This window comes from Euprymna scolopes, chromosome 32 (genome assembly GCF_053919585.1).
Source record: "Euprymna scolopes isolate OS-2025 chromosome 32, ASM5391958v1, whole genome shotgun sequence".
Classification (NCBI taxonomy): Eukaryota; Metazoa; Mollusca; class Cephalopoda; order Sepiida; family Sepiolidae; genus Euprymna; species Euprymna scolopes.
This window is the reverse complement of record NC_136513.1, coordinates 62225707-62253578: the sequence shown is the minus strand read 5'-3', so window position 1 is coordinate 62253578 and position 27872 is coordinate 62225707. Positions and strand designations below refer to the sequence as shown.

The window sequence follows — 27872 nt, the reverse complement described above, 5'->3', positions numbered from 1 at the left end:
AACTGACAATTGAATTATCTACGATATGTTTTTATGTTAGATCCATAAAGGTCCATTCACAGAAAACTGTCAAATGTTCATTTTCATTTTTTTTAAGAATCAGAAAAAAGTCTCAAATTAAAAAGGATGTGGAAAAAGCAAAAGTCAGGAGAAAATAGCAACCAAAAAAACTTGTATAAACTTAATATTTATCGAGATATATTACTAATACATGTATAAAACCATAGAATTGAATTTTACCTAATACTTTATTTGTTATGTCACGGGTTCTTACTGATAAAGTGCTTGATAAAATTCAGTTCTAAATGATACACTTTTGAAGGGAGAAGGTTCAATCCTTAGTGCAGGTAATTCTAGGAATACAATTGTGAATTACTTAAGACTTCTATCCAGCCATGGCTGAAAGGACGAGAGCATGCTATCCCTGTGTATGAAGTAAAGAGTTTTGTTAAAAATTCTGTGCAGATTCCGGAGTTTGAAGAAGGTGAGCAGTTAAATCAGTTGAAATATTGTGGGAATAATAATCTGAATAATACAAATTTGAGAAGAGTAATGAGATTAAACCAAGGAAACATTGTTATGCATGTCCACATATCTTTATGAAAAGTTTTGTCTCTTGGACATGTTTCAGTTTGAAGTTGCATCGTCATTGCTAAACATACAGATTTAATAGATGCATCTTAAGAATACCTCCTCTTGTTTATATATTAATCCTACTTTAAACTTATGTATGACAGACACTTGGAAATAGTATTTTAAAACCCTAAGTGCATAACCACAAAATTTCGAGAGGCCCATTATATACATCATATTGTTTTCTACTAACAAAACTAAAATTTCTAAACTATTAAAGATGGTTTCTTTTAGGTCTGAACATTTTTCCAATTTTATTTTTAAAGCAGGGATGCAGAAAAAGAAATCATTTGTAAATAAAATGCAATCATATAAAAAAAAAAAAAAAAAAAAAAATGGAAAAAAAAAAAATGGGTAAACTCATAACTTTGTAAACATGGATAAAATATTTTAAAGATTTCTATTGTACAAAAAGAAAAACAAAATCTTCAGCGAAAACTGTCTTAAGATGACACTAGGAAAATTGCAACAATCTTATTAGTTATTTTTTAAACAAATTTTTTAATACAGTTTCATCTCAAATAAAGCGTAGTGCCATTTTGATGTAGGGGGCTACTATCTGGGACATGATTTGCAGAAGTTCTATATAGGGAGTTGAACTGCAAGATGTCTCTTTACATTACACTTGAACTTCTGCATGTCAGTACAGTCAGGGAAGCAAGAAACCAGAAGGAAATTCCAAAGTCTAGCAGTCCTAGGGAAGAAACTATTAGAGTAGAAGGCTTTCTTACATTTAGGGATTTTTACTGTGTAGGGGTGAGATTTTGCTACTTGTCAAGTTTGTCAGGGGTAATTATGTCGAAGGGTACAAGGGCTTATAGTTTATTGGAACACCTCCCATTAAAGTACTTGTAAAACAGGCAGAGAGATGCAACATTTCATTGATAAGACAGCAGTTGAAGCCTAACTGATAGTGCTGGACATATTAGGTTGACAACTCTCTTTTGAACCCTGTCTAAGACGGAAGGAAGACTAGTTGCAGATTCACCAGTCCAAATGTAGCAATAATACTCCATACATGGATAAATAGTGACCTTGTAGAGGTACAAGATACTATCATGCATAAGTAACCTTCTAGCACGGTAGAGAGAGCCCACCTTCTTTGCAGCAGCCTAGGCAATGCTCTCAATGTATCTGTTCCAACTCATGTTTCCCGTGAACGTTAAGCTGAGGAGTTAGAATGAAGTACTTTCAGGTAATGTGTCATTACCTGAAGTATTGTTAGTGGTTGAGAAGGTTTCTTATAATTAAAGGAAAGGAGCTTAGTCTTGGCAGCACTGAATGCAACCATGCATTTTTGTCTCCATTCCTGACGATCCTCCTCCAGGGTTTCCATCATTGCCTTGGATATGTATTCATTTGTTTTCCCCTTGTGCCTGGTATAGAGCATAGTGTTGTCAGCAAACATACCCATCTCAGAGACAATTTTATCAGGGAGGTCATTTATGAATTTCAGAAATAATAAAGGTCCAAGGATCGACCCAAGGTACACCCGCATTTATATCAAAATGTAAAAATGACATAGGACCATCAAGGACAACCTGGATTCTTCTCTTATTTAAGAATGACTAGCGGGGGTACCCGGCGTTGCTCGGGTGTTTAGACCCAGGGGTTTAGATGTGTGTGTGTTCAGGCGGTGGGTAATCAAAAATAAGAATAAGCGAAGTAAATATTTTTAAATATTAAATAAAAATTAAATATTGTATAAAAAAAAAAATTAAAACTTAAAAAAAATCGAAAAAAAAAAAACAAAAAAAACTAACGTAAGGCAAACGAACGATGTTAAATGTAAAAATTGGAAAAACAAAAACATAAAAGAAAACAGAAAAACGAACATTAAAACTTCTTTAAAAAATTTGAAAAATACCCCCCCCCCAAAAAAAAAACATGTGAAAAATGGCTTAAATAACCCTGTTTCAATATTAAAATTTAAAAAATCGAAAAAGTGGGGCGTACCCAGCGTTGCTCGGGTGTTTTTAGGTGTGTGTTGACGGGCGTGGGTGGGGGGTATTAATGAAAACCTAAGAATAAGCAAAGTAAAAAAACAGAAAACGAAAGTTAAAAAATCTGATAAACACGTGAAAAATGGCTTAAATAACCCTGCTTCAATATTAAAATTTAAAAAATCGAAAAAAGAAAAAGACATCTCACACCATGATTCGAACCCAAAACCTTTAGATAATGAGGCCGTGCTCTAAGCAACTGAGCTAAGACGACGTCGCCGAAATTGTGTCGTTTTTTTCAAATATTTAAAGTAAATCAGGTTACAACGTCGTATGACGCATGTGTAGAACTGAACTTGTCATGAGGACGATTTTTGCTGACCCCATTCCCCCTCCCCTGTAGAAAACTGCTGATTTCAGGGTGAAGAAATTAATGTTTTTGGCCAATTTTTCGATATTTGTCGGGCAAAGGTTGGAAGTTTAAAATGATACCTATCTGGCGAAAATCTGTGACCCGTGTCGAAAGTTTTTGCAAGACATACAAACACACATTTTCGCGTTACCCGGGTGTTTGTAGGTGTGTGTGGTGTTAAATAAAAAAAACCGGGGGGGGGGGGGTAGGATCGAACCGGAGGCCCTGAGGCGAAGTTTGAAAATAAAATCGGCCAGCCAGAATGAGTTAGTGAAAGAGGTTTGAATTTATTTAAGAACCAAATTGACAGTTGCGCGGCCAGAAGTCGTCGAGTGTCACGACGACAACATAGGTTTGTTTGTTATAAGTGAAGTAAAAAAAGAAACCAACGTTAACACTTAAGCGGGGAAAAAAAACAAAAAAAAGTAACGTAAGGCAAACGAACGATGAAAACAGAAAAACGAACACGTGAAAAATGGCTTAAATAAGCCTGTTTCGATATTAAAATTTAAAAAATCGAAAAAAAAAACAAAACAAAAGAAAAACCCATCTCACACCACGATTCAAACCCAAAACTGTTAGATAATGAACCAAGGCCTTAACCAACTGAGTTAAAGCGACGTACATGACTTTGTTCGGTTTTTCAACTATTTAAAGTAAATCAGGTCACGATGTCATCTGACACATGCGTAGAATTGGTCATTATCACGAGAGGACCGTTTTTGTTGACCCCCATCGACGAAAATTGTCGATTTTGGGATGAAAAAGTTAACGTTTTTGGCCAATTTTTCGATATTTTTCGAGCAAAGGATGGAGCTTCGATGTGATACAGAGTTTGTGAATTTTCGTCGCGTCTGTCGAAAGATTTTAGCAGACATCCAAACATACATTTTCGCTTTTATATATATATCGATTTAATTATGTTAAGTATTTGTCCAGTAATACTATAGTATTTGATTTTCATGAGAAGACCATTGTCAAAGGCCTTAGATATATCTGCTTTATCCAGTGCATGATATATATATGTTCAGAGATTATGGCTAAGATATTTGTAGTAGAGCGGACTTTCCTAAACCTATGAACATAAGTTTAGCAACTGTGAGGTGGTGAACAAGAGCTTGATTAATTATGGAGTCAAATATTTTGGCAAAAAGAGAGAGGAGGCTAATGGGGCGATAGTTTAATGGGTCGGTTCTTTTGACAGAATTGATACCATAGAAGCAATTTTCCAGCAGTCAGAAAAGCAAGATTCATTACTGCATTTGTTGAAAATTTAGAGAGAACTGGAGCAACCTCAGCAAAGCATTGTTTTAATGGTACAGCCAGGATGAGATTAGTTCCACATGTTTTTGAGGTGTCTACGATTTTTTATTTTCCATTAGGCTATTGATTAACCTACTGACTGATAAGACGGCAGATATTTCCTTTGCTAAATGTATATTTTGTAAGTAATATATACAATTTACACTCTCTCTCTATACATAAATCTTTATTTATACAAACATTTTTTTCTACATACATGCATACACGTTTCAGCTCGACTTATTTTGACAGTCTCCTCTTGTTAAGTAAGAAGGAAAATGATTTTGACTAGAAACTTTTGGAAAACACTAGATTACATCTGTGTAGATGTGTGTGACTGTATGTGTGCATGCATGTAAATATATGTGTATGTATTTATGTATCCATGTGAAGATATTTTGTGCATTTGAATCTATGGAATAAAACCCAGCATCAAAATGTGGTTCACTCTTCTTTACAAGTAATTAATAGAATTTCAACCAGCCATGAATGATATTCATTTCCTCATCCTTGTAATCATTTAATAGTTGTCTAGTCTGCTGACTTCCATATAATTTAAGGTAATACAATAATATACTAAAATAATTTTCAAAAAAGAGAAAGACTAATAATATAACAAAGTGACCAATTTAGAATTATTTCAGTCATTTGTTACTAGTATTTTCCAAAAGTTTCTTGTCAGAATCATTTTCAATTTCACAGCCTGAGAGGGCTAGTGTTTTATATAAAACCAATATATAGCTCTACTTGTTATTGAGCACTATTATAAAAAAACATAAGGATTCACTAGATGAATTACCCATGCCTATGAATAAAACTTCACTGGAAATACTATATGTGTGCATGTCGAAAACTATAAAATAAGGTGTTTTGAGGTTGTGCATAGAGCAGATTTCAAAAATCATTTTAAAATTTTGGTTGGTTGGTTGTTTTGTTTTACGGCATATTAACCCTTTTCGGTTATTTAATGCCGACTCCTTTGGAGGGAATAAAACCTTCAGGTTCTTACAGATTTCTTCAGATGTTTATTTGTGTTGCTTGATTTTGTCCTAGTCTTCAGAATTTTTTCATATTGAGGGGATTATTTTGTAGATAGATGTTTGCTATACTTGGTTTGTATAGTTTTATTATATATTGATAATTTGTTTGTTGTGTTTAGATGTTTTCTATATTTTCTCATTTGTTGTAATAAGTGTTTAAATTTTGTCGTATATTCCAGTTTTTTTTTTTAGGAAATCCATAATTTTTTTTGGTTCGACTTCTTGGAGTATTTTTCCTAGTTTTCTTTTGTTGAAATATTTTCCTCTTATAATTTTGGTATTTTTACAATCCTCAAATATGTTTTATAATCAGTAAGTATCCACTTTGGTTGTTGTTCTTGTTTTAATAAATAATTGTGGGTTAGATGTGTATGTCCTATGTGGAGTCGATTTAGTATGACTTCTTTTCTGTTTATTATTATTTTTTTTCTGTGTCCATTTTTTTAAGATTGGGTGTTATTTTGAAGAGTTTTTCTTTGTTCAGATTCCATGACTTTTGCCATTTCTCTTTTAAATGTTTATTTATTGTTGACTAGCGAGGGGTACCCAGCGTTGCCTGGGTGTTTGTAGGTGTGTGAAAAAACCCCCCAAAATGTGAAAAAAAACAAACCCAGGTGCCCGTGAAAAAAAACGAAGCCTTGACGACGCGCAGTTGGAAAATAGTAAAATGTGAAAAAAAAACAAAAAAAAAAAAAACAGGTGCGCGTTTTTGATTGACGTGACGGCGATAGCTATTCAGCAGTTAGCATTTTGTGCGGGACAGTTTTTAATGAGGTCAATAAAAACCTACTCCCTGTTTATTAGGGGGAGCGTCTCGTCTCAAAATGAAAGCTACCGTCTGATATGACGAAGTCGACATTGACCAAACGTTACTTAGCTCTCTAGAGACCACTGGCTTTCGGTCAGTGATTAGAGTTGAGTTTCGCTTTTTTTTATACCGAAAACCGAATGTAACACGTGCCGATGCGGGAAATGTCGAATAATTAACGTTTGAAAGTCAATAAAATTAAATAGACAGGCGAGCTCCGTGGTTAACTGAGATATTACAATTTATAGATGATATAAAAAGTTTTAAGAAGTTGTGAACCGAGCGAGCGCTTCTCTGAAAGAAGCCTTTGGTGGACATCGAGGAAAAGCGTACATACATACATTTTCGTTTTTATATATATAGATTACATGTCTGTATAGGTAATTTTGAGATTTTTTATCTATGGTCATTTTTAGGGATGACTTTGCTGCTAGGTCAGCTTTGTCTCCTCCTTTTATACCTATGTGGCTTGGTATCCAGCAGAGTATGATTTCTTATCTTTTTTCTAGATTGTTTATTTTAATCATTATATTTATTATTAGGGGGTTTTCTAGTTTTTTCCCTTTTAGAGCTATTAATACAGATAATGAGTCAGAGAAGATGATAAATTTTTGGTCGTGGTCTTCTGTTATGATGTTAAGTGCCATATCTATGGCAGTTGCTTCGGTACTAAAGATAGATTTTTTGTTTGGTAGTCTTTTTCTTTTGGTAGTTTTTCCTGTTATTGCAGCGCTGCCGGTGCTTTTTGTGTCCTTGGAGCCGTCAATGTAAACGTTTTGGTGGTTTGGAAATTTTTCTTTAATTTCTCATAATTTTTCCAGGTAGGTGTCGGGGTGTCTTTTTGTTTTAGGGAGTTTGTTGAGATCTAGTATTATGTTGGGTTTTTGTATAGTCCATGGAGGGATATCTATTAATTTAGTTTTGTGAATTTTGTTTAGTGGGATATTTGTTTCTTTAATGATTTGATTCATTCGGAGCCCGAAAGTCTTTGTTTTGTTTTCATTTTTGCTGAATAATGTTCTGTATGATGGGTTTAGTGGGCTGGGTTTAAGTTGCAGGATTTTAATTTGATGAGGTATTGTATAGCTAGCTTTTTTTTGTTTTAGCTTTAATGATGGTTCATTTGCTTTTACATAAAGACTTTCTATTGGGGAGGTGGGGAAAGCAAAAAGTACAAGTCTCAGTTCCTGATGATGTATCGTGTTTAATGTTTGTAAGTATGATTTCCTGGCTGAACCGTAGATCATGGAGCCATAGTCCAATTTAGATTGAATTATTGTTTTGTAGAGTTCAAGGAGAGTATCCTGATCTGCTCCCCATTTTGTGTGAGCCACCACACATAGTAGTTGTAGAGCCTGGTTGCATTTTGTCCGGAGCTTTTTGATATGAGGTATGAAAGTAAGTTTCTTGTCAAACGTTATGCCAAGAAATTTATATTCATCTACGACTGGTATTTCATCATTGTGTAGTTTCAAATCTGGGTTTAGGTGTAGCTTTCGTTGCTGATTTTGATTGGTAACAGATCATAAAATCAGCGACATACACGGCGCCATTTATTCCAGGATTGAGGCAATGGATTATGTCATTTATTTTGATATTGAATAGAGTAACTGAAAGTATGCTACCTTGTGGGATTCCTTCGATTTGTTTTTCTGGCTTTGACAGCGTTGGTTCTATTTTTGTTCTAAAGATTCTATCTGACAGGAAGTTTTGGATGAATATTGGGAGTCTGCCTCTTAGTCCAAGTTTGTGTAGATCTTTTAATATCCCATATTTCCAAGTATTGTCGTATGCTTTTTCTAAGTCAAAAAAGACGGCGACGAGGTGTTCTTTTTTTACGTTAGCTTCTCTGATGTAGGTTTCCAGTCTAATTAAGTTGTCATTTGTGCTCATTTTTTTTCCTGAAGTCGCATTGATATTTGGTTATTTTATTATTCTTTTCCTGAAGTCGCATTGATATTTGGTTATTTTATTATTCTTTTCCTGAAGTCGCATTGATATTTGGTTATTTTATTATTCTTTTCCTGAAGTCGCATTGATATTTGGTTATTTTATTATTCTTTTCCTGAAGTCGCATTGATATTTGGTTATTTTATTATTCTTTTCCTGAAGTCGCATTGATATTTGGTTATTTTATTATTCTTTTCCTGAAGTCGCATTGATATTTGGTTATTTTATTATTCTTTTCATGAAGTCGCATTGATATTTGGTTATTTTATTATTCTTTTCCTGAAGTCGCATTGATATTTGGTTATTTTATTATTCTTTTCCTGAAGTCGCATTGATATTTGGTTATTTTATTATTCTTTTCCTGAAGTCGCATTGATATTTGGTTATTTTATTATTCTTTTCCTGAAGTCGCATTGATATTTGGTTATTTTATTATTCTTTTCCAAATACCAGAGTAGTCTGTTATTTATCATGCATTCAACTGTTTTACATAAGCAGCTAGTTAAGGCTATTGGTCTATAGTTTTGTGGGTTGCTATGGTCCTTGTTTAGCTTAGGGATTGGTATAATTGTCGTTGTCTTCCAGGTTTTTGGTAGTTTTCCCATTGTCCAAATGTGTAGTAAATATTCAAGGGATTCCTGGGGAGGTTGTTTGATGAATTCGTATCGGATTTCGTCAGGTCCCTCTGCTGTGTTGCGTGACATTTCTATTGAGTCTTTTAACTCTGTTATAGTGAACAGCTTGTAGTGTTCCATGTTATTAGATGAAAAATTTAATTTTGTTTTTTTTTTTTTCCTCTTTTGTTTTGATTTTCTGGAATTATTGATTATTATTTGTTTTGGAGTTTTCTGCATAGGTTTTGGCTAGTAAATTTGCTATTTCTGTTTTAGTGGTGGTTTTATTTTGTCCTGTTACAAGATGTTTTATAGTGGAGGTTTGAGGTTTTCCAGAAATTTTTCTTACCATTTCCCAAATTTGTTTGGGTTTTGTATTTGTGTTGAGTTTATGTACATAGTCTTTCCAGCTTTCTTTTTTGGTTTCTTTTATTGTTCTGTGTGATTTTGCTCTGAGTTTTTTAAATTCAACTAAATTTTTGGGTAGTTGGTGTAGACTTGAATTTTCATAGAACTGCACGTCAGAGTGTTATTGCTTTTCGGCAATCTTCATTGAACCATGGTTTATTTCTGGATGCTTTTGCTTGTTTTTTAGGTATGCATTCCTTTGCTATAGTGGTAAGGGTTTCTGTAAAGTTATTATCTTCTAGATCTTGATTTTCGTTTCTTATTAATCTTTTTTTGCATTCTCTTTGGAATTTCTCCCAGTCTGCTCTTTTTAGTTTCCAGTGTATGGGAGTTTCCTCATTCAGAGTGGATGTTTCCATTACGATTGGGAAGTGATCACTTCCATATGTATCATCATATATTTCCCATGTAAAGTCCATAAAAGTTTTTGAATCACATAAGCTTAAGTCTATCAATGATCCTGATCCAGTGGCGGGTTTAGATAGGTTTATGCTTACTAAAGTAAGCATAAATTTGTGTTGTTTATGAGTGTTTCCAATGTTTTGCTTTTGGGGTCTAGCTTTTTGCTACCCCATATTAGGTTGTGGCTGTTGAAGTCTCCCAGCAAAAGGTAGGGTTTGGGGAGTTGTTCTATAAGGTCGTTTATTTCTTTGGTATTTATATTTCCGTTTGGGGGTATGTATATGGAACAGATAGTGATGGTTTTATGTAATGTAATTTGAGCTGCTATTGCTTGTAGTTTTGTTTTTATATTCATTTTGCTATGAGGTATGTTTTTCCTGATGAGTATTGTTGTACCTCCATTAGCCCTGTGTCCTGTGTTGTTGATAAAATTGTATGTTTCATTTGCAGTTTGTTTTTTTCTTGTAGGAAGGTTTCTGGTAGCAGGATCTAACTGTGATATGAGTACCAGTAGCTTGTTGTAATTCGCTTTTATACCTCTACAATTCCATTGTATGATTCTGTGTGTAATGTTTTGTATTTTGGCTGGTGGTTTGGGTTTTGGCTGTTTATTATTGTTATTATTCATCTGTATGTTTTGTTGCTTTTATCAGCTTTCTTGCTTCTGGGAAAGTTTTGTAGATACTTGCAGAAAATCATCCACTTCCATTTTTTGTATTTTTTTTAGTTTTTTGGTTTGATATCTCATTTGGTGGTATTTCTGTTTTAGATCTAGATTGGGAACGTTGTCGAGGTTTTTCGGTCTCCAGGGTTTTTGGCTTGTTTTTTTTGGGGGACTTTTTGATTTTTTTTGTCTTGAGTGCCTTTCTTGGCTCTTGATTTCGATTAGCTCAAATTTGTTTTCGTCCTCAACCAGCACCATTTCTGTTTTTTGTTTATCATGTTGGTTTTCTTTAGTAGGTTTTGTTTTGGTGGGTGAAAAATCTTTGGGTTTAGTAGTAGTAGTATCCGATAAGTTTGGAGTTTCAGCTTCATCTCTCTGGGACTGGGGATTCTCCTTCAGATCCCATTTAGTTAGTTATGTTTTCCTTTAATGTCCCCACTAGTAACTTTAATTCTTTCATCAGTTCAATTAGGTTGTTTTGTACTGTCTCTTGTTTTGAGGTCGGGCTATTTGTGGTTTTTACAATACTAGAGTATGTTGGGGAATCTGGTGTGCCCTCAACTTCTTCTTGCCTTCGGATATGGTAGATTTCTGGTGTGTTTGATTTTTGTTATAAGTTTTTCCTTTTTCCAAACTTCGCATTCCTTTGAATCAGCTGCATGGTTTTGCTTGCAGTTTGCATATTTTGCTGGCATTTCGCAGTTTATGTGTTCCTCAATTCCACCACAATTTATGCATGTTGGTGGTCTGGTGCATCTATCTTTGTGGTGGCCGAATTTATGGCAATTGTGGCATTGTAATGGGTTTGGAATATAGATTTCTACCTTTTCTATAATATAGCCAATTTTTATTTCTGTGGGAGGTTTGGGGGTATTGAAATTTAAGATATAAGTGTTTGTTGGGATAGTTTGGTTATTTTTTTTTTAATGCTTATTCTTTTGATTTCTGTGACTCCTTGCTCCTTTAAGTTATTTTTGATTTCTTCTAGCGAGCAGTGTTAGTTCTGGGCTCTTTATCACCCCCTTTGAAGAATTCAAGGTGATGTGGGGGGTAGGCTTTTATTTTGAGGTTGTGGATGTGGTTTTGATTTAGGAGTGTATTTGCTGAGAGTTTGTTTGGTACTTCTATTAGGAGGGTGTTGTTTTTTAGTTTTTTGATTTGTGTAGTTTTGGTTATCGATCTAATTTCTTTTTCGATAATGAATGGGGACAATTTGGTGACTGGAGTACTGCCCTCCATAGATTCCAAAACAATGAACCTTGGGAATATTCTGATTGTCTAGTTCTATATCTGAGTCTGATTAATCTTCACTTTCTGGATGGGGTCGTTTTATTTTTTTTTGAAGCCATAAATTATATTTTTTTTCTTCATCATCCTTGCTCCCCACCCTCCTCGGAGCCCTAAATTGGGAGATGGTTGGGGGGAAACCCATTCGCCCAAACATCTCAGAGATACAAGGATGGTATACTCAAACAGTGAGTGTATCTGCTTATGACGGTTTCTTCATTTACTTGGACCCAGCAAGTTATAATAAAGGGGTGTTGTCAGGTTTCACTATTTGATTGGCCTTTGCCGTCGCCTTCTAATATCAGTATATTTTTGTTCTTTAAAGGTGTTTGTGTGTGGTGTATTTGTATTTCTTTTTGTGAGGGTTTGCTGTTATTAGGGCTTAGCATGACTAGCCGATTGATCGGGTCGGGCCTTCCCGACCACCTGTCTAACCGAAGTAAGGGCCAAAGTGGAGTGTTGTAGACTCATGGCCACTTGGGTCCGGGTCATGAGATATTCAGCCACTAGGATCCCGTTCTAGAGCATTAGGGGTTGCCATCCACAGCCAACAGGTGGCCCCATTGAGGGACTTTTACTCTCTGCAGGAGGGCAGTCGGTGTATTCTAATGCCCCACCAACGGGGTTGGGAAATAGGAAAGGAAAAAGGAGAAGGGAAGAGGGCTGTTGTTTTTTGTTTGTTTTTTGCAGAACATAATTAAGTTTTACAAAAGAGAATAGAAAAACAAAAAACAGAAGATCGATGTAGGTGCATTTCATCTCAGGAAGCCAATAGACAGCCTGATCTGGTAGTACCAGAAAAATTTTGGAATCAATCTTTGTCATTACCTTCCAGCAGAAAGAATTCATTAAATAATTCATCTCTTTGGGGAACTTTAATTCCCCCATTTTTATTTTTTTAATATTTCATTGTGCCTCTTCAATTGTTTTCAAAAGAATATTCAATTAAATTTATTTTAATCGCTTATTGTCAATTGCCTGGTAAGTATATTTTGTCTTATTTTCATCACTAATATTTTTCATTTATTTAAAAACTATCCATTTTCTTCTGACAAGATGATAGTTGAAAAGGTTTTAGAAATTATTCCATCTATTTTGTTCAAATGCCTTTATACATTCTGTACCACTAAACATATTTTCATATATATATATATATATATATATATATATATATATATAAAATTTGATAATTTTTTATATTAGCTCATTTCAAAGTCATTTAAAATATTTAATAGGACTAACGTGCATTAGACAGTGGTTTCCATATACTATTATTGACCAAAATATGACTCCCTTCATTTTCCAAAATGTATCAAATTAGTCTCGAAGATCAGGTATATCAAGAACTCAGACCTGACTAATGGTAATCTTTGTAAAATTCTTTTTTCTCTATCTGATAGCAATATAGCTAATGTATAATATCATCATAATAAATATGTTATGCTCTTACAAACATAACTGTTCCTTCTATTTTAATTACTTCTAAACTACATTATTGTGTGTGTGTGTGTGTGTGTGTGTTATTGAGCTAAGTTTGAACAAAATGAGGGATTCAGTAAACTGATATGTTATGGTGTTGTCAATGATAAAAAGGTAATTTCTCATTTCTTCAATCTGACAAGTTGACAATCTATAAAGAAATGTTACAAACTGGGAGAGTTTTAAAGAAATTAGGAGTTTTTATTCTTATTTTTTAATAACTAAAAAAATATAGGAGAGGAGAAAAAGAAACAATAAAACAAGTGAGATTGATTTTGACAAAAGGAATGTGTAAACTACAGTAACTAGTGTTGCGGTTGGTAAAATTTCTGTGAAGATGCTTTAAAATTGAGTGCATTTCAACAAACAAAAATCAAAGTCAGAGAAGATGATAGCTGCGCTAAGAGGAAACGGGTGGGGGTGGTTGAAGAAAAAGTGAGTGGCCAAACACTGTGACGCAGGAATAGGTAAGGTAGAGGGGAGCAAACAATGTAACATTGAGGAGGGACGTTGAAGAGATAGAGGGGGACAACAACAGGGGAAAATGGTAAAAAGCTTGAGAGAGGATTGAACAGGAAGGTTGAAAGATGTGGAAAAAGATATGATAGTTGAATAATGAAGAGAGGAAACCAGGGTAGGAAAGGTTATCCAAACAAGTTAAAAGATTTAAAATCCATCAATATAGTTAAAAGAAAAATGAAACAGCAATTTTTTTAAAACTAGATTTGCAAGAAGGAAACGAAAAGCAAAATATTTATATTCTATCATGAGGTTAGTTGCAATCTTTACCAGCCGAGATTAGAATTACTAATGACAGTGGAAAATTAGTATCATTTGACATTTTTTACAAAACAGCTTTTTTTCCTTGTTTACCCACTTATTAAATTCTTTAAAATTACCAAAGGAAACAATGCAAAATTTTAAAGCTTTAGTTAATTTAATATTCATTGAAGATTTGTTCTATATTGGTAAGTGAAATGTTGCTTAAGTGTTCCACATCATCAATGTCCAATGTCCATCTTTGAATGGTATCCGAGGAGAGAGAGAGAAGAGAGACAGGCAGAGAGGAGTAAAGGAGATAGGGGGAAAGAGAGAGAGAGAGAGAGAGAGAGAGAGAGAGAGAGAGAGAGAGAGAGAGAGAGTGGAAGCAAGACAGATAAAAACAAATAGTTACAAAACAATCACACCCACACATATAAAACAAGTACATTTAAAAGCTTAGCAACAATAACGCAACAATAATAAGCTGTTTAATAAAGATGACAATTATTTATCTGTTTTACTAATTCTACACAGATAAAAATCCAGATCAATTAAGAATTATTAAATGGTTAACACTGGCAAAACTAAATTGAGATTAAAATGCTCTGCACTGTGGAACTGATCCATTTCCAATCTGAACACATGACCTGATGAAATGGTGTGGGAGGGCTTTTTTATGCAAAAGTTTTGCACCCATTATTTAGTTATTATGGCTTTTGTACTCTCTTTCTTATTTTTGTATACTTTCCACCTGCAAACATGGTTTGAAATAGTTGTACCTACCTAATATTGACTGGAAGTCTTTTTGTTTACTTTCACTTTGCTGCTTTTATTTTTAAATCATATACTTTTTTTAGATTGTTTTATTTAATTCTTAAAATTATATATAATAAGCTAAGAACCAGAGTTGCCAAATTAAGCAGACTGATAAGAAGAGGGAAGTTCTGATTACATGACCAATTCAGTCACAACTTTTCAAGTCTTAAAAGAAAAATCATGAATGACAAGTAAAATGTACCTAACATCAGTGTGTAGAAAAAATGTATTAAGTAAAAACTGGTTTTTCATGCTCAGAAGTTAAAGGACTGTTGAGTTCAAAAGTAAAACTCTCTCCTCTATTTATGACTAATAAAAAAAAATGAAACACTGATTAGGATTAAATATTAAATTAATAATAATTTATTTCAAAATGAAAACGGGATCACTGAAACAGTTTTAAGCCATACAATTTCTCTAACTATAAATCTTTGTCTATATATCAACAATCTATCATGTGAATACTTTTGGTAGCAATTCAATTACTGCAATCAAAATGAGTTTTTGCAAGAAAATCAAGTAGTGTTCTTCTTTGCCTACACATAGATACAGTAGAAAAGAAAGCCTTTGGGTTATTGTTACCCCCAAATAAGGCATATTGCCACTTAGAATGTAAGAGACTACTATTTAGGATTAGGACCATAAGGAGTTAAGCAGCAAGATATTTGTTCACATTACATTATTTCTGTAATTTAGTACAGTAAGGGAAACAGGGAGGGAATTCCAAAGTATAGCAGTCCAAGGGAAGAAACTATTACACTAGAAGGCTTTCTGATATCTAGATACTTCAACAGTGAAGGGGTGGGATTTTGTTGCTTGTTAGGTGAGTCGGGTGTATGTACACCAAGGAGGCACAAGTGCTATGAGTTCATCAGAGCACATTCCATTAAAGTACGTGTAAAACAAGCACAGGGATGCAACACTGATGATGGAACAGAGGTTCGAGTTTGGCTGATGACGGGTGGAGATTCTTCTTTTTTTTTTTCTTAACCCTATCTAAGTGTGAGAAACAATTGATAGATGCACCAGCCCAGCAAATGTAACTTGTTTGACAAAATTTAAAAAAAAACAAAACAACTTGGAGTATTATCCTTAAATTGTTTTCAAACAATATACAAAGTTAAAGACCATTTGGCACATAAAAAGATACTAGAATTGTGCCAGACATGTGGTCAGAATATTTTGAAATCTAATGGACTATTGGGGCATCACCAATGTTATGACCGTGAGATGCAATTGCGCTTTGCATTCATGATATAACTAGGGTCATTACAACCTTGACTAGTTCATCCTTTTATAGACTTGTTCATAGATGTATACATCAATTTTTCTTCACTGATTGGCTCTAACAGAGCTTAAGAATTTAGTCTATCCTACTATTTTAACCCCTAGTCTGGAAAGAGGAGAGAGAGAGGATATTTCTTAAAATCAATGTTCAGTTGATGAGACGACCTCACAGAAACTGGAATACAGCAAACCCATGATCTGTCAGTATCTCTTAATTGTATATCTTAATTTAGAATTTACTTTCCTTCACAAAGAGTGTGTGGGGGGTGTAGCGGAATTTCTTCATGAATGTTTAACTGATTTGCATTTTGGCATGCTTGTACTAATATCTACAGGAAGGAGGGTATTAGTACAATCATCATGAACTATGAAAAAGTTAAAACAGACCATATGAAGAATTCAAATCTTATCTAAATCCTATATATTGTGATCGAATTAGATACTAAAATCTTCAGAAAGCTATACGCCCACAGCTTCCTCTTAGCTAGAGATAAAATAACTTATGTGTATTTTTTTAAGCATTAAATAATCTTAAGAGGCTTGCTAACATCTGCAATTATTGACATTTGGCAATGACAATATTGTTTGCATTGTTGTTGCTAAGGAAACATGAAAAAGACAAAAAAGATGGAAATTCAGCAAAACTAAGAATTCAAACTGTTTGCACACAACAACAAAAGAAAAACATTAGTCAGAATTACAAATATCTATTCATTCAGCTGTGCCTTTTGTAATTTAGAAAAATATATTTTTACAAATTCATGTCAAAAACTATAGATCCACACCAACTCATCACAGCCCAAAATCAAACAGAAAAAAATATCCTACTTATAAACAAATAGCAAGGAAAAATCTACAGAGCGTGAATGAATTTGCAAAGCATGCACAGAGAGCGTCTCACACTTTAAGAGAAAGAGAAGAAAAGAGGAAGAATTGTTTGAATAATACATCTAAGAAAAGATGTCCCTTGATGGTGACTTACTTTTTAGGGTCTCCATACTCTGGCCATGGACGAGCTGTATCATATTGGTCTTCCTAAAAATAAAAATTAAGATATTAGATAGATGAAAATATTCACATGAAAGATACATCAATTCCCAAGTATCTTTCCAAGCGATAAAATTCTTAACAAAACTGCAGATATACTAAGTGTTAATATAGACAATACTGAACAATTTGGTTCCTCTGTAAAGATCTTCATGCATCAATGCCTATAACGCCTCTCCCTGCCTCTCTGAAGACATTTTAAATGGCACCATCCATGTTGGATATCATACTATCAGCATCACTGAAACTCTTCTGAAATTTGCTAGTTTGGATACATTTTTCAAGCCTTGAGGAGGAATCCATTTGCAAGTTTATGCCTCCAATTACACCTACTGTGTAGAAGAAGTACAAAGGCAAGCAACTGAATTAAAACAATGAAGACAGACATGGAGCTGTTGGCTGGCCTTTGCATTTTTAATATCTGTTGCTTGAACAAAATATGACTTACCTGCCGATCGTTGTGGGTAGACCGCTTTGACGTGGGATGTAATAAACTTATTTGGAGCTGGCTCTGTTACAACTTCCAAATATCTTCCCAATATGATAAATTATTAAGATCCATTTGAATGTTTTTTTTTTAATGGTTGAACATAATCATTAGAAATAGTTCTGTTTCTGAACTTCTATGATTTAATTTGTGACTTCTACTTATGACAAAGGATCACATGCAAAATGAATAAACATCAAACAGTAAAAATATCAAACATTACCTGTGAAACATGTCATGGCATATCTAATTGTACTGTTCATCACTGGTTTTTGTGCATCACTCATATGGTGGGCAGATGAAAATTGTTCAGTAAACTCTGAATATGATTTCTCTCACCCAGAATTAGTTTGTGTTAACTTGTTAGTCGGAATCAGTTCAGCCTGTGAACTGAATATATCTCAGTATTTCTACTGTAAGGTGTAACATTTAGCAGTTTTCATCTTGTCATGATATATCGGACAATTATTAATGTTTTTCTTTTTTTGGTAGCTGTGGGAAAAATATTACAAACAAAAGCTAGCTAAATTGCTGGTCAATTTCAAAATACAAGGAAAAAATTGCTTTAACTTTATTTTTCATTGCAACCTTAGTTTATCTTTGTTGGCTTGGTTTAAGCTTTGGTGAAATGATAGAGCACTGATTTTCACAATATGTTCTATTGTACCTAGAAAATAAGAAATACACTATCGCTTTTTTATTGAGCAATAAGAAATAGTGTTTTTTTTTTTTTTGCATGTGCTCACATGTAATTGTTTGACCTTTTTAAGTCTCCTCAGTATGCACTCTATGATCAGCATGTTGTTGTAGAAGTCAATCTTATTTTATTTCTTATTGTACCCCCCCCCCTTTCTGTTAATCTAACTCAAGATTGCTGACTTCAAGCACTCTCCTCAACATATGCCTTTCATAAGCACACCATGATCATTTCATACATCAAAAAAACGTAGAGGCCATGGAGCATGGATGTCAGATGTGTTTGAGAAGAAAAAAGAAGACTTTGATGATCAGTAATTGAGGAATACTAAAATTCTATCACAAGATCTATTTGAAAATTCAAAATGTCAAAAGTTGTTTTCCTTCTGGCATATCAACCTTTTTTGTGTAAATTTAAGGCCGATATGGGTGGGAGCAGACATAGAAATAAAGGAAACGATGCAGTGACCGCATTTTCAAAGTTGTTATGACCAGGTGTAGACATAATTGGAGGGAAGAAATAAAATTAGAAATTTAAACGGCAAGAACGTATGAAAAGGATGCATTTTCTAGTAGATGTGGATCAACCATATTGTTCAAGTCGATGGAAGTTAGGGAAGGTTGAGGTAGTGACAGCAGTAATCATATATATATATATATATATATATATATATATATATATATATATATATATATATATATATATACACTAGCAAAAGTACCCGTCGTTGACTGGGTTCAAAAACAGCCTACAGAAAATGGTCTCTGATTTATGAAAGTATGATAGGTTATGAAAAGGAAGGGTTGTAAAGAGATAGCTTCGAATTTGGAGGTATCAAAACCAAAGCAAAATATGATGAAAGTAAAAATAAAATAGATAAACCCCATAATTTATTATACCATACCTATTCACACTGAAACACTTATCACAATATTCTGTGGATCTATATTAAAAAACCTTGTTAAACTTTGTGACATATTTCCATTCTATGGAGGTTGTGCGCGAAATTTATTGGTATATGAACAATTACTGAATTATATTAACCCAGTATAATTCGGAATACTAAAAATTTGTCTTATATATATGTATATATATATATATATATAACACTTTTCATCAGATGACTATTATACATATTAGTGTGTCTGCATTGTAAAAAATAACATACTTTTTACTGTTCCTGTTTATTGCATAACTCAATACAACACGCATAGGAGATTCATGTCAAACACATTCAGAAAAATTAATATTAGTAAAAGAAATCTTCTGAAAGAATACCTACAATTTTTAAAATTCACATAAAATAACGATTGTTTATAAACAATTTTAATAGTGTGAGTCAGCTTTTGGTCATATCTGCTGGAAGATATACAGATTCTCTATATTTTTTTAATAGTCTGCTGGAATATATACTGAATTAATTATTTCTATAAATGTTACACAAAAAGTTTTTCAGGATGTTTACACATAATCACCAAAAAATAGGAATTTGATTTTTAAGGGGGTGATTTTGTTGAGGGTGTTATTAATTAGAAGTGATCCTATTTAATTGTCTCCTTATGAGGGCAGGGTTATACACAATGTCAGTTTTTATGTGAGGAGTCCAGCTTTTCAAAAACAGGCATCCTGAACTGTGACAAAAATAAAAATTGCTTTAGTCTAAAAGGATTTCTCCTTATAACAGGAAAGATGACATATATGAGGAGCGTGCAATAAGTAATGGCCCTGACCCACTTCCAGTTGTCTGATCTAGCTGAAATTTTGCATGTGCAATGATTTATATCTCTATGGGTTATGTGGCAAATTACAGCTCTGAACTAATTGTGGTTTCTGTTTTACAGGTGTTTGACCGGAGTCAGGTGTGAAATGGAGCCTGTTGAATGTTGAGCAGTGATCCAGTTTTGTATTTGAAAGGACGCACACCACAGGAGACTTTTGATGAAATGAAAGAAACTTATGGTGATAATGCCCCATCATATGACCTTGTAAAATGATGGCATCGTGAATTCAAACATGGCCGGAAGTCTGTAGAAACAACTTCCAGACCTGTGATCCAGAGACCAAAGCCCAGTCAATGCAGTGGAAGCACTTGGACTCACCACCTCCAAAGAAGGCAAGGGTGCAGCCCTCCGCTGGCAAGGTCATGCTCACAGTCTTCTGGGACCAGGACAGAGTAATGATGACAGATTTCATGACAAAGGTTACCACAATTACAGGAGCCTATTATTTTGAAGAAATTAAGGGAAGCTATCAAAATCAAGAGGCGGGGCAAGATCAGCAAAGGTACCCTCCTTCTGCAGGACAACACTCCAGTCCACAACTCGCATGTCGCCAGATCAGAAGCACGAGCGTGTGGTTATGAAATCCTCCCTACTCTCCTTACCTTGCACCCTCTGACTTTCCCCTCTTCCTGACCATGAAGTTGTTTTTGAAAGGAAAGCGTTTCCCAGATGATAAAGCATTGATTTCTGAAGTCATGTTGTGGTTGGAGGACCAACCTGGGGTGTTCTACAAAAACGGTCTCCAGAGCTGCATCAAACAATGGGAGAAATGCGTAACTCTGGGTGGTTCCTATGTAGAGAAAGACTAATAACTGTGCCAAGTTTCATTGCTCTACTGCTATGGGAAGTGGGTCAGGGGCATTACTTATTGCATGCCCCTTGTAGTATCATAATATTATACTTAAAATTATTTATCTAAAAATAACATTTTCATAAATCAGGTATACAAGAATGTTTTTTTTAATATTATGTGCAAAAGAAAATCCTTGCCAATGAAATGAAAGGATAGTTCTTATTATTTAATTGAGAACATTTATAATTAAACTTAAACAATTATAATTAAACCTGAAATGTGTCTAATAAATCACATTTGCATTTTGTTAGTTCTATTTATTTATTTTTGATTTCTTTGTAATTGAGATAGCATTGTAATTTTTCGTAAAATAATATGTCCAATATAGGGCGCTTATTTGGAATTTGTTTTAGTATTTACTTAGTATTATAAGGAAATAATGTTATTTTGTTGCATTTTAGTGTCCTATATTAGATTTAGGACACTGAAATGAAACAAGAAAACATTTTATTTTTGATACAAAGAAACTTCATTATTTTCCAGAAATTTAATGTATACTGACTAATTCATATTGCCAGGACACTGAAATGGAAGATTTTTATTTAAATTATAAAGTTCATCTTTTGAACACCAATGACGAAGAAATTGTTTTTCGATTAGCCAATGAAAAATGTTTACCTACTTCAAAAAAATAAACTTTGTTTATGATGAACATGTTTTTCTGTAATTAATACAGAAAATTCATAAATTTCATTTTTAAATATTAAAAATACTTAATTAAAATAAAATAGTTTGTGATTAGAAAAAAATTACAGTTTAAAAGTAATTTTTGCAAAAAAAAACCCCCAAAAAGTGTTGCATCTGTTCGATCCAAAAGGGAGAAGTATTCCATAATGTCATTCTGGCAATTAGGGAACAATATGTGATATGATTTTTTTTTTAACATTAATTAACAAGTTTATATACTTTTTGTATTTGGTTTATTAACATTGTTTTATTTTGTTTACGTTAAGTTTTACTACAAAATGTAACTTTAGTTTGTTATTTCACTTGTTTATTATTGGTTACTTTTTCACTTTCATTACAATTTTTACTAGTTGCATTATTTCATTGTTCTACTAATTATTTCAGCATTGTTTGAAAGATGGACTTTAAAATTTACATCAAAATCCTCATCTTCAGCATCCTGACAAAATGGAAATTTTAAGAAATTTGTTTCTGTGTTCTACTGATCATTTCAGCATCCTAAATCGGCTCTAAATTATTTGCAACAAAATAATGTTTCCTTAGTAAATGCTAGTTATCTCCCTTAGATAAAGACCAAATCCCTAATAAGCACTCAATATTGTTTAGTTTATAAAACAAAATTGTAAACAAAAACAAACATGTTTTTTAATGTTTAATTAAGTAATAAATTGTATTTTTTCAAACATTTTTTTTTTAATTTTAGCATTATAATCCTGTTTATCCTTTGTGAAAATAGCTAAGCAGATTCATTTACTTCTTTAAAATGAAAAATTAATTAACTATAATTAAGTTTTTTTAATACAGAAAACTTTTCCAATTTTTACTGCTTTTTTATCATTTTTAAAACTTATCGGCCAGATTTTATAGATTTTGTTCCAATACATTATATTAAAAAACTTGTAAGTTGATTCTTAACATAACTGATATATTTATTGAAATTGATAATTGTATCGGAATTTGGAAAAAAATTGGAAATTGTTCCATCACTAATTTATATTGAAAGAAAAACATAGAACATACATATATGTCCAAAGTGTACATATATTTGCTCGTATTAAATTCACTAATTCCACTCTATGCAACCAAGACCGCCAACCCCCCATATTTCCTCCTGTATCAGAAAACATGTTATGCGGCATACAAATATCTGTGTGTGATGTTGCCAAGCTAATCAAAAACCTTGATTCCAGTAAAGCAACTGGCCCCAACGGCATTCCAATTATAATGCTCAAAAAGCTTCAACCAGAACTAGCTCCCATACTTACAAAGCTGTTTAAGCATTGTCTTAAGGATAATTGCTTCCCAATACACTGGAAAATCTCATCAGTATGCCCTGTATTTAAGAATTCAGGTGATCGGTCATCTCCCTCTCATTACAGACCAATCACTCTCCTGTGCGCCATGAGTAAGTTACCACCTTAGCAAAAATAACCTTCTTAGTTATTAGTTAAGTTACCACCTTAGCAAAAATAACCTTCTTAGTGACATGCAATATGGTTTCCATTCTGCTAGATCTACAGTGGATGTGCTTACGATTATTTTTCATACGATTAGCAAAACTCTCGACGGAGGCTTCCTTTCTAGGGCAATTGCTTGACATATCAAAGGCCTTTGATAGGGTATGGCATAAAGGTCTATTTCACAAGCTATAGTATAGCTGGAAATGTCTTTTCAATTATTAAATCATTTCTTTCTGATAGGGTCATAAGAGTAGTGGTTGATGGGTAGAAATCAGAAGCTCATATTAATAATGCTGGAGTCCATTCTGGGGCTAACTCTCTTCCTGATCTACATTAATGATCTTCCAAATCACATCCTTAGATCATTCGTAGACATTTTTGCTGATGGCACTACCATATATAGCAGCACATCAAAGGCCGTAAATGACCAAGTTCTCTCTCTGATACTCTCTCCTCTGATCTTGAGCATGTGATACAATGGAGGAAAAAGTGTCTAGTTACTTTTAATGGATATAAAACCAAGCTTCTATCTTGACATCAATGTTCTGATCCTTATCTGGCATCAATTGAAATGAATGGCTATCATCTTGGGGAGGCTCCATATTTTGACAAGCTTCTGGGCTTGATCTTTACTCCTGATCTAAAAATGAAATACGTACATCAAATCCGATGCCAAGGTCGCTGGAAAAATGATAGGATCCTTCTATCGATCTAATAGATATCTACCTGCTGATGCAATTCTCTACTTATATAAGAGCCAGGTACGCCTACAGCTGTCACATCTGGGCAGGAACTGCTAGAAATACCTTATCCTGCCTTGAGCTTAGTGGGAGATGCCCCTTTCTTTTCCCTGCAACCTCTTTCTCATGAGGGCCCAACACTCACCTCCAAGCAGAATCATGTTCTTAACACAGCTGCTATATAGTGAAAGGGATAGCTTGCAATGTCAGGCCTATTAACCATTCACTTAACTTACTCCACACTGATTTTATCCTAATGGTAGAGTTAAGCTCACAACTACCTCTAACACTGAACATATCAAGATAAGAAGATGTCCACAAATTCAAAAGGGTAGTTAGTCAACTTCACCTCAAAGTAATGTTGGCAGTCCAGTGAGTGCACATTTATAGTTAAGGTCTGGTGCCAGCTTTCTAAACATACTACTATACTTTTTGTGCACCTATTTTCTTTTTCTTGTACACAGCATATTTTGACTGGAATCTTTCAGTTTTTGTAGTACTAGACTACTAACCATTATTTTTGTCTTCGAAATTCATCTTAGTTCTTTTGGCTTTCATTATATTTTCCCATAGTTTCAATTGCTCAAGTAATAGGTTCATGATTTCTGCCATAATTACTAGGTCATACACATATAGCAATACTCGTGAGCATCTTGTACATAACTCTCTGGAAAGGCTTCAAGACTAGGATGAATAAAAGAGGGAGGAGAACTGAACTCCGATGGATGCTGACTTTTATGCTGAAATTATTTGCGTATGCATTATTTGCTCATATGCTGCTGCTAGAGCATTAGTGTATATAAATTGTGTTAGCCAGATGAGCCATTGATCTATTCTGTGTTTCTGCATCCCCACATCTCTGGAGACTGTCAAAGGCTTTTTCCAATTCAATGAATGCCATAAAAAGATTTTTGTTCGCACCAATATAGTAGTCCTGTATCTAATGCAAAATGTCATACACTTTCCAGGCATAAAGCCATGTTGTATTTCATTGATGCAAATTTGTTTTCTGATGACGCCATCTGCTACTTTTTCAAAAACCTTAATCGCTTGGCCTCTGTAGTACTTTATAGTAATTGATGATGTAACTCTCCTGCCTGTTCACTGCTATTCTCTTCATGTAAGATTCGATATGATTTAACAAACAAGGTTTCTCATTGATTTCAGAATCTGCTGTCTTATTAGTTTTCATTTTTTTCAGGGCCATCTCTATCATGTAAAGACTGACTTCACCAGTGGGCCTTGGAATGGTTGTTCTTGCTGAAGATCAAGGTTCCAGAGAAATTGAATAGTATTTAATGATGCTGCGATCACAACTTTCTGTTTAGTTTTATTGTCTCACGCATTGATTGTATCCATCTATCACATATAGATCCACACAATATCTTGATTCTTCTTCCTCATCTACTTGCTAACTTTGCAGATGTTACTTCCTTTTGGATCAATGCATCGGAACTGGTACCTAGCTGCAGCTTGTTTGGATGAGAGCAGCACTTTCTTATTGTTACACTTGTGTGCATTCGGCTGTTGCCTTCAGTTCTCTATACATGATAAAAAAAACATTGATCCATCTATCCGACTCAATTTCTTTCTATATTTCCTGCCTATAACAAATGAACTCAGGGGTTATTTCATTCACACAAACTGATAATGAGATTGAAATATTTCCTTTACTCTATGAACTGGAAAGTTTATTTATTATTTCAATTAATAGAAAAAATATTATTTTATTAGTCAATTATTGGTTTCCAAATTCAGTGTGGAAGTCAGAGTACTAAGTTTTAGAAAAAGGAGAAAGAAAAAAAGAATTTAGTAAATAATCAATTTTAGATGAATCCATGCACCTCTTTAAGAGGCTATGTCTATCCATCCATTGATACTCATTTACAATATGATATTGATAGTAACAATGAATCAAGATAAAAAGAATTTGATTATACATGCTGAACTGAATGTTACTCATAAGTATGAACAAAAATCGGTTGTTCAATAATATAAATTCTAAAAAGATGAAGTGAATCAAAACTATCAAGCTTATTAATCAGGAGAAAAAACAAAGAAAACAGTGTTTCTATGTAATTTCAATATGAATTTGATGAGTTTCTATACTAAAGAGATAAAAACGACTCCAAAATATTCAGACTTCTTCACACAAAAAAAGAACAGAGTTACAAATCTAATGATTTAAAAATAAAATATGTTTCAAGTTTAGCTGAAAATCAAATGCACCAAATAATTCAATTTTTAACTTTTTTCTTCATTTCAGTCATATTGAGAAATGCTTTGAATAAAGACAAAATGTTGATAAACATGAACAATTTTCAGTTTTCCTTTTTGCATTCGGTTGGATTATTAATTCCATAACTATCATCTTTTTCTTCTTTGTTCATCTGATGTAGCATAATCCACACTATATATATGTATATATATATATATATTTTTACCATAAATCATCAAGTCTTTCTCAGAATGAAATCCCGACATCTTCAGATTTTGGTGCAAGCTATCCAATCACTTTTGTTTTGGATGTTTCTTGGCCTTTTCTTAAAGGCCTCTATCTTAAATCCATTTTTGCTCAATGGAGTTTTTATTTTCACGAGCACATGTCTATATGCAACCTCAAATTTTTTCAGGTGCATTTATTTATGTTATTGGATTTAGTAATCTTCTAATATTTACTGTCTCTTCCGAAGAACAAATTTAGAAACAAAGTCGGTTTTTAATGTTGGAAATATCTAGCTCTACAAAAACGGGACACTCTGCATGAGAGAAAAATAAAAATTGTGCCAGTCAAAAAAGAGGTCATTCTTCCCGACAGAATAGATATATTTTTATGCTGTTCATAACACCGGATACTACCAGATTGTAATTTTCTCTTGGTAATTCTGGAGTTAGTTTATTTCATGTTAAATAATAAAATACATTTACAAAAATTTCTTAACTTCTTTTCGTTATTACTTAAGAAAATAGATACAGTTGCAAATAGAATTTTTATGTAGTGATAAAAGAAAAATATATATTTTATGTCAGTTATTTTTCTAAAAATACTTATTCTGGCTAAGAAAACTTGATGTATCTTCCCTCACAGAAACAGAAGCATGAACTTATACACCCTTAATAAAAAAAAAAGAAGAAAATTTGCTTTACATACTTTCTAACTAAACTATCTCTAGCCAGATCTTTATTTATCCTTCTTTCTCTGCAATCAATCTTTATTACTTCTTCCCATGTTTTCCTTGCCAACTGACTCTTCTACCTCAACTGTTCTTCATCTACTCACCCGAGCACTTTTATCCATTCTTTCAATGTGACCAAACCAACAAAGTCTCCTTTTCTGTACATACTGTGTTGTTCATCATACTCAATTTAATTTCTCTCAATTCTCACTGACTAAGTTTCACTTCCATACACCATCCCCCTGTATACACATAATTGATAAACTCTTCCCTTGGTTAATGGTAATAACTGCTTATTAATGTTTATTAATGACAAAAAGTTCCCTGTACTGTATCCACTAATAGCTCTTGCTATCACCAGGATAACAAAACTTCTGAACAACCTCAATATCTTGGCCATTCACATATACCAGGTGCCTTCAATAAATTTCCAGACTTTTTTTACATGCACACTTTTATTGATAGTACACACATGAAACTCTAGTCTTTTTCAAAGTAATCTCCTCCGGCTGCAATGCACTTTCTGTATAACTTCTGGAAGGGCCCATGGCAGTCCTCTTGTGTGAGCATGTCAATGACACTTGTCAGAGCCTCTTTCATCTCCTCAATTGACTCGTAACGACACCCTCAAAGGCTTTCCTTGAGCTTATGGAATAACAAAGTCATAGGGAGCAAGGTCTGGACTATAGAAAGGTTGAGGAACTGTCGTTATGCTCATCTTGGTCAAATAGTCTGTAACAAGGATGGAGTTGCGAACTGATGCATTGTCTTGGTGGAAATGTCATTGACTCGATTTGAAGAGTGCTGGTATCTTCTGATGGAGTATCTTCCTGAACTCTCTTAAAATCTCAACATAATGTTCCTTGTTGAACCATGCACCAGTAGAAACTTGGTGCATGTAGATCATGACTGTGCTGCCAAACCATGCACCAGTAGAAGCTTGGTGCATGTAGATCATGACTGTGCTGCCAAAAACAAAAAAAAAAAAAGGGATCATCATAAGTTTCTGAGTGGATTTGCTGTCTAGCCTTCTTGGGTGTGCAATAGCCAGCATGCTTCCACTAGGAACTCTGTCTCTTGATCTCTGGATCATTAAAAGAGATCCAGCTTTCATTGCAGGTCATCAGAGCATCAAGA

General features: G+C 33.7%; 1 protein-coding gene across 6 annotated transcripts in view; it reads right to left on the bottom strand.

Moving 5' to 3' along the window:
- The window catches only part of LOC145256384 (mitogen-activated protein kinase kinase kinase kinase 5-like), a 662642-nt gene that overhangs the window by 261252 nt on the left and 373518 nt on the right, over positions 1-27872 (bottom strand). For all 6 annotated transcript variants that reach the window (XM_080115226.1, XM_080115224.1, XM_080115227.1 and 3 more), the window contains exon 13: positions 16790-16842. In XM_080115226.1, the coding sequence (XP_079971352.1) occupies positions 16790-16842 (53 nt within the window). The remainder of the gene's footprint in view (positions 1-16789; positions 16843-27872) is intronic.